Here is a 16,507-nt window from a genome sequence, read left to right as displayed (position 1 = left end):
GAGCAGCAGGCATTGCAGTGTTCTCTGATGCATCCGGGCAGCAGAACCATCTAGGGGCCGCAGCGGTAGCCCTTGACCAGAATCAAAGCATTATACAATCCCGGCAGATCTGTATTGGTTCAATGGAGTACTGGTCAGTGTATGCTGCAGAGCTCATGGCAATATACTATGCTATTAGTTTGGTCTACCAGATCACGCAGAAGAACCAAGAGGCCCCAAGCACAAACCAGGAGCCGGCAACTATCCTTAGTGACAGCATGTCCGCACTACAAGCGATAGCAAATTCATGGAACAAGTCTGGGCAGCGGATCATCCAGGCCATCTTCCAGTCGGCCAGGGAGTTGAAGGCGCGTGGGATTCCCCTCCGCCTGCAGTGGGTCCCGGGACACTGTGATGACCCAGGGAATGATACAGCAGACCGCCTGGCCAAAGAAGCAGTAGGCCCAGACAAGGGGCACCCCTTCCAACACCTCCTTTCGCGAGAGAAAGGGTTTATTTACCGCAAGATCCAGAAAGAATGGGAGCAAGAATGGAAGATCTCCAAGAAAGGAGGGCACCTCCGCCGGATCGACACGGCTCTGCCCTCAATCCACACCCGGCGGATGTACGGCTCGCTCCCACGCAATCGAGCCTACCTGCTCACACAACTCCGAACCGGCCACTCATGGCTAGCGACGCATGGCAAGCGGCATCGCTTCCGGGAAGATGACAAATGCGAATGCGGGGCTAAGGAAACAGTGGTCCATGTGCTTGTGGACTGTCCAAAACTGAAAGAACTGCGACAGGAGTTACGGAGGAAAGTCGGAAATGCATTCAATAACATTGCAGATATGCTGGGAGGAGGACCGCAAGGTAAGGAAGGTAAGTTGAAAGACACCACGCAGGACAGTAGCATCTTGGGTGCAGTACGTACTGGACTTTGCAGAGGCATCTCAGAGGTTTCGAAGCCGCGCGCCACAAGGGCCGCAGAACAGAATACCAGGCACATAGGCCGCCACAGGCCTTGACGAGGCTCTAAATTCGTCGGGATGTAATGGTTCAATGTAATTAGATATGTATATAGAGATAGCGATAGTTGTGTCCTGCATATCGCCAAGGCGAGGGGCCAGGGTATGAATCCACCACCACCACCACCACCAGCTGTAAGGTACTGGATCAGCTTACTGAATGCTGTTGGATGTACTGCAATTAACTATGAAGATACTCCTACCCATTCACAGGTTTTGAATACTCTTCTTTTACCACTAATAATAATCATTTCCTAGACAGTCATTCGTGTTATCTACCCCTTCTCATGGTATTGCTCTCAACGCATGCAACTAAGCCTTCTACTATCTCCAGTTTCATGCGGTTAGGGCATAATTCCGTGGTCCATGTTCTGATTGGGAAACCGTTAGATAGCCTTCTAAAATTCCAGATAACCCGCACACCACAACTCCAGTTATCTCTCTGCTGCGGAGTTGGCTATGCTGGTTAGACTTTTCTAGGAGGGTTTGGGGTAATCAAATACTTACAGCTTCACTGTACGAGTATTTCAATCTACCGAATTCTTCCTTAACCAGATCCGATATGCGCGTCCCCTTGTCGCCTTTGACAACTGCTGGGTCTGCCATGGAATCATAGTGGCGTATCACTTTTTCGCGTTCGTTTATTTCAAGGAGCGTAAAGTGGTTGTTTCTGTGGTTTATTGGGCAGAAGTATACCAAACAGGTCCCAGTCCCAAAGATTTCCTTGGCCTCACTGCGGTACTTCTCGATCTTCTTTGCCAAGCCTGCCAGAGGCTGTTTAATTTGCTTCGGTCGTCCACTGCGTCCAATCATCTCATCCAATGGAACGCTTTCAATGTGCCTGATAAACGCTGGTTTGTCTGATATCTGCATGCCTGCAATGATAGTCCAAGTGTCGAGCCATTCATCTCGGCGGAGTCGCTGGAAGATATCACAAGATAACTCTACGCTCCCGTTCACTGTAACTGTATCATCATCGCCTAGCATAGTCTTGCTAAAGAGCTTTGTACTCACGCGTTCAATCAGGCGATCAATCGCAGCATCCAGTTCACTGTCTGGTAAGGCGTCCTGATGTGATCGGGTCAGTGAGTAGTCTGATCATTGGGCACTTATTACTTACGCTCTCCAGGGCAAATGGTATTTTCAGCTCACGAAGCTCCTTGTCTGATACAAGCTCCTCCCTTTTTAGATCCTCATAGAAACTGCGAAGATCTGGAGACCCCTGCTTAACCAGCAGCTCCAATTGTGGGCTCAGGACGCGAAGTAGTTTCATCAGACTAGAGTCTGCTTTAATGCGTCTAATTAGGATATCAAGTTGCTTTGCAGTCATTTTTGTATAGTTCCTACAATTTATTATTAGTGGAGGAAGCGTTAGAAAATAATATGACTTACCAAATTTTAGGGCAGAACAGAACCCCAAGTCCAAGTTCTCTAACAAGCTTCGTACTCAATATCCGGCCCCGGCTGACTTGGAATCCGAAGCGACTTCTTTCCGACTTTCTTGCTTTCTCTGTAAGGCTGACATCACCACTCTCTTCTAGTGGGACTTCTGGTCCGTCTTCTTCTAATGTCACCCTTCCGATACCACTAATCCACCTCCCTTGCCTCGCGGAACCCATTCGCAGGCCCTGCATTCTATTTAGCACATAAGTGGCTGCGCCTCGACGGCCTACTGGCTGGCCCTTGGTGGTGAGGATTGTTCCTTCTGCAAGCTCAATCTGACCATCATACCATTCACTGGCTCCCATGTACTCCAACATGTTGAAGATAGTAGCCCTTTTGGTATTGGATGACCCCGTTTCAAGCACATGAATCCACATCGAGCCATCAGACCATTGGTCCCAACGAGCTGCTGCTGCTTCCGGATTATCTCCTTTAAGGGACTGAAGTATCCTTGCATGGACTTCCCTTGAAGGGCCATCCTGGTATCTGCTGAACTTATAGATTATCTCAGCTGCCTTAAGGGGCGTGATGGGGGCCGCATCCGCTAAAGACGGGTCTGGTGTTGGTGCAGGTTGTGGCATGATACTCTCTGGCGATGGTGGTATTTTGCCTCCATAAATCTCTTCTGTCTGGGATGGGGGATGTCCATCATCTACCAGTGTTGTCAGACCCATCTCAGGTGATCTTGGCAACTCCCCGTCTTGCTTCGAGTCGGTTAAGACCGGGGACTGGGATGTGTCCAGTTTGCTCGGTGCTGATACCACACCAAGTATCTTAGTGCTACATTTCATATCCCCACTTATGTCCAGGGTGCTTCCGATGGACAAGCTATTCCCTTCTCCCGGGGAGCCAGTATCCTCGGAGTTCTCCTGATCTAGCGGCGATAGCGGTTCCGCTGAATGGTCACCGCTATCATCCTGTCTGGTGCTTTCTTCTGTAACGGCCTCTGCGATGAGATGATCAATCTGAGCGGAGCTGGGTTCGTTATTAGACACATGGCTACTCAGAGCTGTGCGCTTGGCAGACTTAGGTGGTCGGTATAAGGGGTCATTGTTTAGCTTCCGCTTGTGTTCTGCTAGAGTGCCCTTGCCCGGCATGGTCTGCTCTTGAGGGTTGAAGTTCTGTATTGCAACCACAATTGCTCGAGCGGCTATTGGGGCTTTCTCGCACAGCCGATGAATTAAAGTGTTGAACTAATATGCCTGATTAGTAATTTTCTCTGCTCTGGTGGGGTCTCACATACCTCTGGGATCCCCTGAAGTTCAATTTTTGGATGAGAAGAAACCATCTCAACAAACCTTCGAAGCGCGGTTACCAGCTCGTCTAGGGTTCTTGCTGATTGATCAGACATGTTACCTTGCGGGGTGACGCAAGTAAAATACTTCAAGGATGAACCAGTAGGGAGGACAAACAGAGGCTTGATGAAGGGGTGCTGAAAGCGGGAGGGCGGTCAGAGAAGAAAAAGAAGGGGATGGGTGGTATATAGGTCTTAACCTCCGGCTTTTCAGTATCCTGGGATATTGAAAGGCAAGCTAGTTGTGCCTTATCAGGTAATAGCCTTTCTTGGGAATAGTAAGGTCCTTAAAGCTGTTGTTGTGGGCTCATCCCAGGCAAATAGCGTGGAAAAAGGATGCTTGCTAGCAGATAAATGATTGACCAGTCTCTTAACAGAGCACGATGATCTGATCTTAGAGGAGTGTTGTTCCCTATACTACACTACATGGTTCGACCTGGAGGCATAGATTTACTGAAAATGTTGTAAAATCACCAGCCTTCTAGTAGGTAGGTAGATGAGCTTTCATAAATTTCATTGGAGTTCAGCGATTTTAACAGAAGTAGGATAAAACCAAAGTTTGCCTCCCTTGATAGGTTTAGGGAGGCATTATTGCGTACAGTCTGCAGCTAAGTAATTAAACATGGGAATGCATTGCAGATGGGACTTTCACATGTAATCAAGCTCAATAATCCATCGTGCATTTCATAGATGCAAATGTCGCGTGGGATCTTTTGGGTAAGGGACCAACACAAGAGGTCTGTTGGCGGGATGGCCGTGGGATTCTATGCTTGTTTTATGCGTGCAGCAGCACTCTAATGATTCTGCTTCCCCTTTACCTTTCCAGATAGCATCTGCAATGCAACTGTAGCAAAAAACATGGCCGTAATCTAAATGTATGAGGGCATTCCCCAATGGACATAGCGGGCATTCAAGGATTGGGTAAACAGGGGCAGAATCAGCCACGTCGATGGTGGGCGTGTGTTGGCTTTCATGAATGTCTTCTGCACCATCGCCTTCGTCTAGCACAGTCGGTCGTCCTGGTCATGGTCATTTAGGTTAGGGCGCCATCTGTTCTGAGGATATTACCTAGACTGCTCCCTAGCTGTGCCGTTTCCATATAAACTTCTTTCTGTCTCTCTTCCGAACACAAAGCTGTGATCCTTGAGGCCTTAATAATATGATCAAATTACCCATTTTAGTAGTGAAAAGTGAAGCGCAGAGCCAGGGTAGAAGCCCTTGAACGACCCACACTCGAATCATTTTGAATTCCTAAACCGTCAAGTAGAGTCGCGCAGCGCCTGGACGATTCGATTCCAGAATCAGTATTCTGGGTTGACTAGAAAAATTTCTTAGAGTAGGATGAGACCCTTAACCTGCAGAAATACTTTGAAGGTGATTGGATAGCTAACTCTATTATTCCTGTCCTTCATAAATTCACTAATGTGCGCATGGAGGCTAAGCCTAGTTCGCAGCAGGTCTGGATGCATTGATAGCAACTGGGTGGATGTAAAGGTGGTAATGATTCAAGGTAGTGAGTGGTAAGGATTCGAGGTAGTCAGTGGTAAAAAGTCCAAGTTAGTAAGGGTTGGAGGTGGTAAGGATTCGAGGTGGTCAGTGCGTCCTAGGCTGGTCCCGCTGGAGGACCTGGGAACTAGGGATATCGAACCCCGCAACAGTCAATGTCCTCGACTCCCAGGGAATGCAGTTTCTAGCAAGGATCTGAACAGTAGAGACATACTTGAGCAAGATCCTACACTAGTGATGCAAGTGGATGCTTTCTCATGAATTCTTGTGCTTTAGGCAACTCTTCGGGCAACATCTTGCTCCCTGACCCAACGACGAAATTATATGAAAGCGATAAAATCACCTTGTCTGTGGTTCCAGGACAAACACTAAGGGCTACAGAGAGTACAGAATCCATGTTCTTGAGGCTGATGAACTGGAAGCTGCGTTTTGGGCTCCTCGGGCTGTAGAAAACCGTCCTGATTTCAAACTTGCTCCTCGGGTTAGCGTATGTAATGAGTGTAGTCTATCATCGTTTTGGTTTCAATATTTTTATATATACCATTAGTGGCAAACTCCAAATGCTCTCGCCTTCTTAAAAATCTTTGTTTAACCTGTTGTGGTGCCTTAAGAACTGCTCTCATAAAGAACTCTTTTTCATTCCTTAGACAACGTTCTCGCATTTTCCCTCTGTTTGTTCGTAGGGACAGTCCTCAGCACAGAATGTGGTCGAGGAGGCAATCGTTAAAATGAAAGGCTCTTATCCTGAGCTTGGAGAAGCGAAGAACACCAAAGTGGAGTATAGTTTGTATCGTTCGTGGGGCTTTACTTTCTTTGCTAACACAGCAGTAGGTCAAGGTCAACTCCACACTGTCCAACCTTGATCCATATCTCTAGGCAGGCTTATGGCGAGCTAATACCATTCAGAATTTTGCAACAGGAAATAGTAAATAGTGGAGAATATCATTGCCCCCGGAGAGTCTAGGCCTAGGAATCTGAACTCTATTAGGCAATATGGCTTCATCCTTATAGACACAACACCCTTAGACACAAAGAATAAGAATCCTTTCATGTTTGTTTATATGCAGCACATAAACTCATCCTGAAGTGGTGTCCTGGGTGCACTAATTACACATATGGGAAAGTCAAACTTGGTAGTCAAGCTCTTCGTAGCCAGCTGAAGCAATATACCACACTTGCCAGACAATCTTCCACTCCTTCTCCAGCTTATCCCAGTCTGATTGCCCAATCGCTAAATTTTCCTTGCTAGAATTTCTCTCCGTGTACGGGCTGCTTGATTTTGATGGAGCGCGAAACCCAGGTTTGGAAGGAGTCCCTGGGTGGCTATGGGCGCTCATCGATCAGCCCGTCCAAGTCTAGGATCGACGATGCAGTCAAAGGTCTAGCCTCTGCGTCTCCACTAAGGTCCCCCTGACGTGAGTCAGTTACTTGCATTCCGTGCACAATGCTCGTTTGCTCTCGGTCATATTCTGCCAGACATGTGCTGGGATGATGTTCTGTAGTGACCGTGGCGAAGTATGACACCCCCTTGTCTGGTACCGGTATGGAAGGTGGAGCAATAAGAACTGGCTCTCGGATACTTTAAAGTGAAGGCTTATGGTGGAGCTCATCACTAGTGAGATTCTGTCCTCCGTTTTTCGAGGAATCTTGAACAAGGCCGGTTGAATTAGCTTGGGCTGAACGTGACGTGTGCCAGGATGATGCATCGCAGTCGTTAGTGTAGAGACAGAGCATAACATACCTTTAACTGGCACTTCCATGGCAGGTATTAGTCCTGGGCATTGAGTCGCGGAGGTTGGCCGCGCTTGCTTAGATGTGACAGAGGTATCCTGACTTTGACGTCCGATCACAGCCCAAAGGCAACAGAGTAAGACAGATACGGCTTCAGATACGGCTTCGGTAAAGGCCATACTTGACGGGTAAAGCTTGCCAAGCGTTGTACAGATCTTGATGGAACATGTATTGAAAGGAATCTGCCAGGAGAATCTGGTAAACCAATGCGATGTCCGCAGTCTGGAAAGCAGTTACTTTTAAATCTTTTCGCTACGCATGGGCGGTTATCGCCATTGTATGCAAGTTATTGATTCGGTAGTGAATATCAAATTGTAAGATTATACTCCTAACTTTGGGAAAGACGAGATGTGATGAGGGATTTTCCTGGAAACAATGGGTTTGCTAGCTTCCTATGACAACAGTACTGTATTACAGTTGACATACATGGGACATGGGACAACGATTTCAGAGGCGCCGCCGAACCGTCCTTGCTAGGCGGGAAAGTAGCTGTTGCCAGTTCTTCTTTATCCCAGCCAGAGTTGCTTTGAGCAGACACACCCTAACATTTCTCTCCGGATTTAGAAGCATGCAACCAACATGAGAGGCGCGTAATGCTTCTTCTCGTATATCGATTTTGCTGCGCCCATAGGATAATACAACGTTGTTGTCTACCCCTGTAACTGTCAAGATCTGAAGCAATGGACGGTCCTTAACCTGCGCTAACCATAAGACGAACTTTTAAGGTGATTGGATAGCTAACTCTATTGTTCCTGTCCTTCATAAATCTAGAGTATCTAAAAGTTGTGATGCATGAACTAAAGCTGTGGGTATAGTTTAGAGTAGAGAAAAGCAAGATCGATTCCCGGTATAAAATTATTGGCTTGTCAATCATCACTAATGTACGCATGGAGGCTAAGCCTAGTTGCAGTAGATCTGGATGCATCGATAGCAACTTGGGTGGACGTAATATTTATGGTGGTAAGGATTGGATGTGGTAAGAATTGGAGATGGTAAGGATTGAAGATGGTAAGGATTGGAGGTGGTAAGGATTGGAGGTGGTAAGTGGTACGGATTTGAGGTGATAAGGATTAGAGATGGTAAGGATTGGTGGCAGGAAGAATTGCTGGCCATGTTTGAGGATAGTAACTATTGCGTCCCGGGCATCTGTGACGGTGGAAGGACTCCAAGGAACTAGTGATTTGGTTGTGGGGTCGAGAATCAAGGCTCTTGTGAGATTCGCTAGATGATTTCTTACGTGCTGTGTTGATTGTTCCAACTCAGGGGCCATGAATCCAAAGCGGACTATCCGCTGGGCCTATCTAAGCGCTGACTAATCTAATATGTTGCCCTACGCTAAAGCTTTATATAGAGAGGTCTACATGTGCATAATCAAGCATACCTGTGAAGATTTATCGTCTCATTCATTGAATTCTATAACATCAAGTTGCAAAAGACCTGAACATGTGTTTTCAGAGATGGAAGACCCCAGCGAGCTTTCCCGATTGTGTCGGGAACAAGACTGGAAACTGCATCGAGTTCGATCCAGAAGAAGATAGGGTTGATTGGTGTATTGAGGCTCAAAGACGTGGGACGCAATGCCAAACTCTAACTCCAACTTCGCAAGGCAGCTCCACAAGGCGCAAAGTGGACTGCCCCAGGCATCGGAAACCACGGGGACCATCTGACAAGAAGGACGATAAAGGAGGAACCGGTGGTAGTAGTGGTGGGTCCCTGACCTCTGGGGCGCCAAGCGTAAAAGTTGGAGCCTAAGGTAAGAATCCTTTTGACTGTCAGCTGTGGAAGAAGGCTAACCGCGTTCTTGACTAGACTACATCCGGCCTGCCCCACAAATCATTCGACTCGCCCGCGGGTCTATTGATTTAACATGTACCCCTGGTTTTCATCTTCGCAATCCACCATTCCTTGTATTTAACTCTACTGCTGTGTTCAACGAAACCAGTCACTTATTAGTGCTTTGCCTATCATTAAAAATCAAGCACATTTTTCCTCCTCTCCTCTTACTTAAAAAAATGTCTACGCCATTCCTAGACACTGAAGGCAATCCGATATCCAAGGACCAGCTCCTTGGGTACGGTCGGTCTGGATTAGTCATTCTCCAAAATGGCGTCGCCGTAAAAATGCCTTTAAGATACCTGCAAAGCTCGGACGACGAGGTGGACTTAAACACCAGTGTCATTCAGAGGGAGCAAGAGGTTTATCAGCGTCTCGAGCAATGTGAAGGTGTTTTACCGTGTGTCAGCTTCTCTCCCACAACTATCCAACTTGCCTTCATGAGAAATGGGGATCTCCGCTCCTATTTATCACAGAATCGGCCACCTAAATCTCGCCAGCTTTCATGGTTCCGGCAGATGGCTCAAGCTCTATCTCATATACACCGCCGTTCAGTTATCGTTGCAGATATTGCTTGCCGAAATATCCTCCTTGATTCCGATCTCAACATCAAATTTTGCGACTTTACCGAATCGACAATAATGCCTCTTCATACCAATATGGAAACAGCTGATGACAATGGATATTCGATTCAAACTGATATCGGACAATTGGGCGCTGTTATGTATGAGGTTGTGACCGGAAAACCCTGCAAGTTCGATCTCCACGAAAATCATGCTTCCCGAGCCACATGGCCGCGGAGGGAAACCCTCCCTAGCACAAAAGACATCTGGATTGGGTCAATAATTGAGAAATGCTGGACTCAAGGTGCCTATCAGAGCTCAACTCGTCTAGTCGAAGCGTTGGATGCTGTCGTTTTGGAAAATGAGAACAAGGGGAGTTCATGCGTGGTGTCAAGCAAAGGCATATTCGTAGCTGGGTTGGCATTGGCTGCTATATCCTATTGGGTCTGGAGACGGCGCTGAAGGAATAGGCTTTTTAAATTCGTATTTCTTCATTTATCAGAGGAGGGGACGGCAGCTGATGTAATCAAACTAAACAAATCAATCGTATTCTTGGCATCTGGGTACTTTGTGACTGCGCGCTAGGAGGCACATCACTTAAGATCGGCTCTGGCCCAACTTTCCAAGCTGGACTTTCTCCACCGTTCAATCCGCTACGATATACCATGGAAAGCAGAGTAGCACCCCACCTATTTGCTCAGCTTCAAGAGCTTGCAGTCGCTCTCCAAGCGGCTGGCGAACCGGTAAGGCCATACTTACCAGCATCTACGCATATAATTCTGACAAAAGAAGGAGTGTGCGAGAATAATATTAGAAATACCTAAGAATCGCAGGCTCCGCAAGTCATGTCGCAATAAACTACTAGAAGCGCATCCACGCACAGACCCGTCGAGATGGTTTAAAAACTGGGAATGGACAGATGGCAGCAAGTCATCAGCTGAACACCTAAAAAGGCTTGTCAAACTCACCAAAAACTGGAGTTGCCAAACAGAAAACAGTGCACAGAATTCAAGGGATTGGACTGAGGACCCAAACAAATTCTGGGGGTTCGAGCCATTTCGCATGGGCTGAGATGGTGCGGTACTGTTTAGAGCACAGCTCTAGTGATGAAAAGCCCACCCCGCGTGCCGCAGGGTTCTTCTTGTTATCCTCCATGATATCATCGACAAAGAAACAATGCGATTGAAAACCCTTAAGCAGCACTTGAACACCAAGCGCACTACCACCGCTGTTCAGAGCATCTTGGAACAGGCTTATCACGGCAATCCCAGCAAGGAGCTGCGCGATAAGTGTACTCGTTTAAAACGATTTGGAAAACGGTGGGCATCACTACCACAAAGGGAGTGGGTATTGGCTCCTTTCGAGCATGCTATAGAAGAGTTAGTGCTTTGTTGCTACTATGCATCCTTCTACTAACTCGCCATTAGTTTTGAAAAGAGCAAGATACAAACTATCGAAATTGACGCACTGATTGAATATGGAGAAACACTATACAATGATGAATGTCGAAAGCGCCTACAGGAGGCGTTCAGAAGAAAACACGGCAAATGTATCTCGCAGTGGACTAGTTCTGCATCGCAAATTCCCTCAACTTCAACCAAGAAGCGCCTTAGGAACAGACATTCCCTCAGCAGCAGGAAAACGGCCCGGAATTCTGCACCACAGCACTCAGGCCGAGAGAGCGATCTGTTTAGCAGTGAGTCAATTCATGGGCAACACGAACACAGTTCTAATTTAGGTGGTGAGTTTTATTGTAATCCTATCCACAGCAGTACCAATTCCAGTTGACTGATAACCATCGCGAAGGCGCTCCTCAAACAATGTTAAACACATCGGTTGATAGCAACATCTCTGATGAACGGCAATGTATAGGCAAGCATAGTCCCATTTGGTCGCGCGACTGGGGTGAGTGGACCATACCTTCCTGAAAGATAGTGAAATTTAGAAATCTGGAGCGTTGTCATTTCAACCTGACTCATCCATATAGATCAACTGATATGATCGATCTTATAAAAGTAGTAGTCTCGCTATTTCCTTCCTTCGCAATCCGTCGAGGCGCTTCCTCAGACCAATCGACGGAAGCCAGGCTCTCCCGATGCTTCGTATTGACACAAGTAGATACTATAAAGAGAAGAAAGTATGTATTAAAATATTTGCGCTATAGGGATACAGAGACCGATAATGAAGATCCACCCATCCTCATGCCCAAGAGCAATGTTGCCGCCTTTGACAGCCGAACAGGTATACTTCGATAGTTGAACGGGAGCCATAGTACCTTATCACCCTATGCGCCGCCCATTCGCTGCGTTTGGAAACCGGAAGACTGGACTTTTCTAAAAGGGACCACCAGCCGGCGGTGGAAGAGAATCCTCTTCAGCCCATCCTCCTCGCTTGCTTCCCAGCGTGACAGGAAGTATGACGTTTCTATGTGCGTCGCAGTAGAAACCAAGAATGAGGCGCATTGCATCCCACCCACATACGACGTTCCAAATAGCTGCAGCAGGCAAATCCCAGACGACCAAGGAAGATTCTCTTTGGCAATAAATTGGAAATCCGTAACTAACTAGCGAGGAGACTTGCACTTCCGCAAATGGTTCGCACCGCGTCTACATAAAATACTCAAGCGGCGCTACGAGTCATCGTGAACGGGAAGAGTGAGCCAATCATGTGCTCTCCATAAACGCTTATGTAGCCTGCGAGGGCAAGGCTAAAAGTGTTCGCGGCTCAGGATGCGTGATGAATGCCCTTCCCCCCTCCAAAAGAGAGCCTAGTAAATCTATTGGCCCAGTCTCTCGAGTATACGCGCGGGACTACGATGGGCAGGTAGTATGACAGAAGCTGATTTCAATCTCGTAGCCGGAAAATAGCATAAAAGGGGGCAGCGACCTTATCCAGAATTGATAGTGTTCGTTTCCACATCGCTCTTCAGATTCACGATAAAATATAGCTAAGGGTAAGCATTCAACATTACCCAGCCCAACGAACTCCAGCTGAATGACGCAAAGTGCACTTTACCAGAAACATGGCGTTCCATCTCTGCATCGAAGTCTTTGGGACTGGTGAAGACCCTAATCACCGATGCCACTGGGGTTTCCTTTTTTATAAACCCCAGGATGATTTCGGGGACCTCTATCACGTCCAGGTTATCGACTTAAAGAAGCTGTGGTATCAACCTGACCGTCGTGAAGCAACCACAATCAAAACCAAGCAAGCAGTTGGGATGTGCAAAATCGCTGTTCTGGATGCAAAAAAGCGGTTGGAGGCAATCAAGATCATTCAAAAAGAGCCAGCCCCCAGGGATGGTAAACGGAGATGCCAGGATTGGACAGTTGATGCATTAATTTCTCTTGAGGCAGAGGATCTTGTTGAATCTGGAACTGCCGAGAAATGGAGTAAGAGAGTTGGAATGACAGCAAAGGAACTTGCAAAAGATTGTGGGAATGATTGGATTGGCTTCTGAAAACAACATCCATGAGCTTGGCTGAGAGGAAGAAGGTAGGGAGTGGCTTATGTACGTACTTAGATGCCCGTGTAGTCAGTCATGGAATAATTCACCTTAGCCCAAAAATCATACTCATCTGAGGGGAGAATGGTAGATGCAAGTCTTCTCCATGATGAATCCGGTGTCGCCCAAACCAAGCCGAAGTATTCCCTTGCAGCAATACTGTACCCCGCTGCACCCCAGTCAATAATCCCAGCTACCTTACCGTCGTTGATGATAATATTAGTGGGGTGTAGGTCACCATGAGTTAAGATTTTTCTCTCGTCTTGTCCATTCTCCCCTGATGCGAGAATCTCTTCTGCTAGGCGGTAGTCATCCTCATCGACCAGTTGCCCACCAGGTCTCGAATTCTTAAGCGCATTAACAGCACCCTGGTTGAATGCCTTTCGGGTTTGAAAGGGCCCGTATTGATGGTTTTTCTCTCCCCATGGGTGCTTGAAGATGATATCTTCACACGGTCCTTGATCTACAGACCCGAAGAAAGTACCTTCAACTCTGCGCCACTCATGTACATAGACTCGGAGTTGCTCCAGGATGCATTGCTGGGAATCCTCAGAAAGACTTTCCCAGCATGCCTCAAGAGGAATACCCGGTATCTTCCTCATTAAGATAAATCCAATATCTTCAATCATATAAGCATTGAGCACCTCTGGAACAGGAACTGATGTTGAATTCCGGACGAGACACATAGCCTCAGCTTCTCCCATGGTGACTGTAAGGCCCATTTTCAAGATCTTGGATTCACCGATCTCCAGTATTTTGCAGCCACTGACTCGGTGAGGGCATAGGTCTCGTCCATTCCAGATCTCTTGACGTGTCACAATAGGTGGTGCTTGGTCTTCTATTGAAGGCGCGTAACGTACGTTGATAGGAGAAGGAGAAGATAACAAATCGTGGACATATTGTCGAACGTTCCGCTTGGAAGGCTATGATATGTTATAGTGGGATTGCAAACATAAAAGGTGATATACTTACATTATTAATATCAAAAGAAACTTCTTCCGCCATTATTATCATTCTATGGTACGCCTTTTTTCGAACTCTTGCATTAAGAACAGACGAAGTGTATCGCTTGTGCTCCTTAGAGGAGCGTTAATGACAGACTTCTCGGAGCGGAAGAACTTAAGATGCCTGCTGCACAATCCTGAACACTTACAAATAATAGGCGCTGGTATTATGTTTAAAAATTGATGAACCCTGAGAGCAGCGAAATCATTTTCTTTGGCTTCTTCATTATCACTGCTATCGTTTTCGAGGTCCCCATGTCGCCGAGCGCTATCAGCGCGACCACTAGTACCTCACGTGCCTGGCGCAGTTACTAAGCTACCCGCTTACGTCACAAATTTGGAGAGTGCTGCTGGAAGAGGACACGTCAGCAGGACAGGGGTTGAGCCGTGTCGCTGGGTGCGCTATTTACAGTAACAGGTGCCTCTTCCACTTCTTCCTCACTTTTCCTATAGGTATTATCCTTTTTCTTTTCTATAGTAGACACAGTACAGTTCTTCTTACGTTTATTAGTCTGTTTAACATCATTTTGAAGCTGTAGAGAAGCTTGTTTCGCAGCTTTCTCCTCCTCTTTCTGGCGTCTCTTTTCCTCCGCTTCCTGCATTCGTAGACTCTTATTATAAGCCCTTATTCTCTTTTGTTCTTCAATCAAGCATATTTTCTCTTCTTTCTCCTGCTGCCGACGTATCTTATCTTCCTCCTTGGCGGCCTCAGCAAGGCGCCTAAACAGAAGGGAAAGATTGAGCAATAGGATCAAAGCCTTTCAGTGCACCCAAAGCATGGCACCATCATGCAAAAGACTTCTCTGTCAATGTTGACAAACTGCCTTAATTCTGGGTTATTACATGGTTATCATTAGGACTGAAGCCCTGCTAATGCGATCAGTTGAGCCTTCAAAGGCCTGCGACATAGCTTCCTCGGGACGATCCTCCAATCTTACCCGCTCGGCAACATAGAATGAGTATGTACGGATGGCCTGCATTCTCCTACTTCACTAGTAGGCCTGAAGTTAGGCGTGTTCAAGTGTGCAATGGACTAAAAGTCCTATAGAGCATCAGGAGAAAGCTTGCAAGGTACAATGCATCATCTAAATCATTGCGGATTCCTAAAACATAGTTGACATTTTCGTTCCGACAGGGCCAGGCGTAACCAAAGAGGAGTCAAGTACTGGTTCAGACTGAAGGCAGTCGGCCTGCTGCCTCCGACAGCTTCTTGGGCCTAGGAATTCCCATTCTCTCAGCCAGTCTGACTACCTCTATGAAATGTTCAGCGGCGACACCTTCTGTCACCCAGCCATCCACCATCCAGGAGTGCCATATCACTTCTGAGGCTAAATGTTTACTTGCTCAGTAGGCTGCTAATACTTTATAGTATTACTATACCTCCAGATGCAGGTATCAGTCCTACTAGAGTCCAAACCTTCTGTACATGTGGGGCGAGTCAATATGAAATTAGCACTATAACAAAAGCAGAGACCACATACCTCCAGTGTGTGTTATCAGGCCGTCAGTTGCAGACAGTATCCACAATGTCTTCAATGACGCATATCCCAAGTGAAACAATATCAATGGCAGAACTACTCTGCGCTACAAAAAACCTCCGTCAGCAAAAGGCATGACATGGGATTCTTCTTTTAAAGTGGAAGATGCAGGCCCTATTGTGCACGAAGTTTGTGCTTCTATGCCACCTACACGCGATGGATGTCTTCCATTAAGGGGGCCTGGGACGGCTCTCCCAAAGTGCTCTCTCTACTGACCAAGCTATGACTAAGCTCGGTTGGACCCAAGGGCCCTTGGCGGGTACCCGGTTAGGTCCTGACAAAGGGGTTTCTACGCTGCTGAGTTGCGACGGATAGCCAACTCAGCGGTTAGTTCTGGGATCAATGCATACGCACCCTTTGCCCCTATCACGCTATCTGCTATCAATTAGGCATCTCTGCGGAAACATATGTCGCTGGTACATCTCCTCTGCCTTCTTCAGCTTGCCCTGATCAGAGTAGAGAATACCAAGATTGTTGACTGTTTTCAGAGATTACGTTAGCTCACTCGCTTAGTCATCATTAGATGGGTTTCTGGTCCCGTCTCCGCAAGTCTTAGAGACGCTCCCCACCCCCCACTTCTTCAGTATAGTTAAATTCACCCAGACTCGCTTCCATAGAGCATCGCACCAATCCCAAGAGGCCTCAATATGTCCCAGCATGCAGTAGAGCCGAGGCCATCTTCAGCTTGCGGCCGAAGAGCCTTGGATGTCCTTACAGAGTAAGCTAGATACAACTTCAAGAGTCAAATAGCTTTCCCTGACCAACGCCAAAATTTAAGAACAAACGGAGCTCTCTGACCTTACCATCATTTGCAACAAGACGAGATTCCTAGTACATAAAGCAGTTGTCTGCTCAGTCCTTACCTCTTGTGTCTACCAGAACGCTTCATTTACGTTTTTGGACGTGGTGATGACCCATTATTGTCTTATGTTGTTCAATTACGACTTCTGCTTCCTCATTGATTATCTCTGGCAGAGTCCAGTATGGCGCGATGATAAATGGCTCCATGCTCTCAAGCTATCC

General features: G+C 47.1%; 3 protein-coding genes across 3 annotated transcripts; 1 reads left to right on the top strand and 2 right to left on the bottom strand.

Annotated features, from left to right (window-relative positions):
• Window positions 1–1,351: 1,351 nt before the first annotated feature.
• On the bottom strand, window positions 1,352–3,738 carry CDV56_104172 (uncharacterized protein; the record flags this gene model as incomplete). The annotated part of the gene is made up of 5 exons (XM_026757791.1): window positions 1,352–1,378; window positions 1,515–2,075; window positions 2,128–2,350; window positions 2,400–3,643; window positions 3,694–3,738. 5 exons carry the CDS (start codon window positions 3,736–3,738, stop codon window positions 1,352–1,354), a joined length of 2,100 nt encoding a protein of 699 aa, XP_026610941.1.
• Window positions 3,739–9,053: 5,315 nt separating this feature from the next.
• CDV56_103549 (uncharacterized protein) lies at window positions 9,054–9,899 on the top strand (the record flags this gene model as incomplete). Its single annotated transcript, XM_026757168.1, has 1 exon — window positions 9,054–9,899. The coding sequence occupies one exon, from the start codon at window positions 9,054–9,056 to the stop codon at window positions 9,897–9,899; it is 846 nt and encodes a 281-aa protein (XP_026610940.1).
• A 3,057-nt stretch (window positions 9,900–12,956) lies between these two features.
• Window positions 12,957–13,947, bottom strand: CDV56_103107 (phosphotransferase family protein; the record flags this gene model as incomplete). Its single annotated transcript, XM_026756726.1, has 2 exons — window positions 12,957–13,865; window positions 13,915–13,947. The coding sequence occupies 2 exons, from the start codon at window positions 13,945–13,947 to the stop codon at window positions 12,957–12,959; spliced, it is 942 nt and encodes a 313-aa protein (XP_026610939.1).
• Between the last annotated feature and the right edge of the window lie 2,560 nt (window positions 13,948–16,507).

This window comes from Aspergillus thermomutatus, assembly GCF_002237265.1.
Source record: "Aspergillus thermomutatus strain HMR AF 39 chromosome Unknown NODE_265, whole genome shotgun sequence".
Taxonomy (NCBI): Eukaryota; Fungi; Ascomycota; class Eurotiomycetes; order Eurotiales; family Aspergillaceae; genus Aspergillus; species Aspergillus thermomutatus.
Note: the sequence above shows the minus strand (reverse complement) of the source record. Positions and strands in the feature narration are given on the sequence as shown.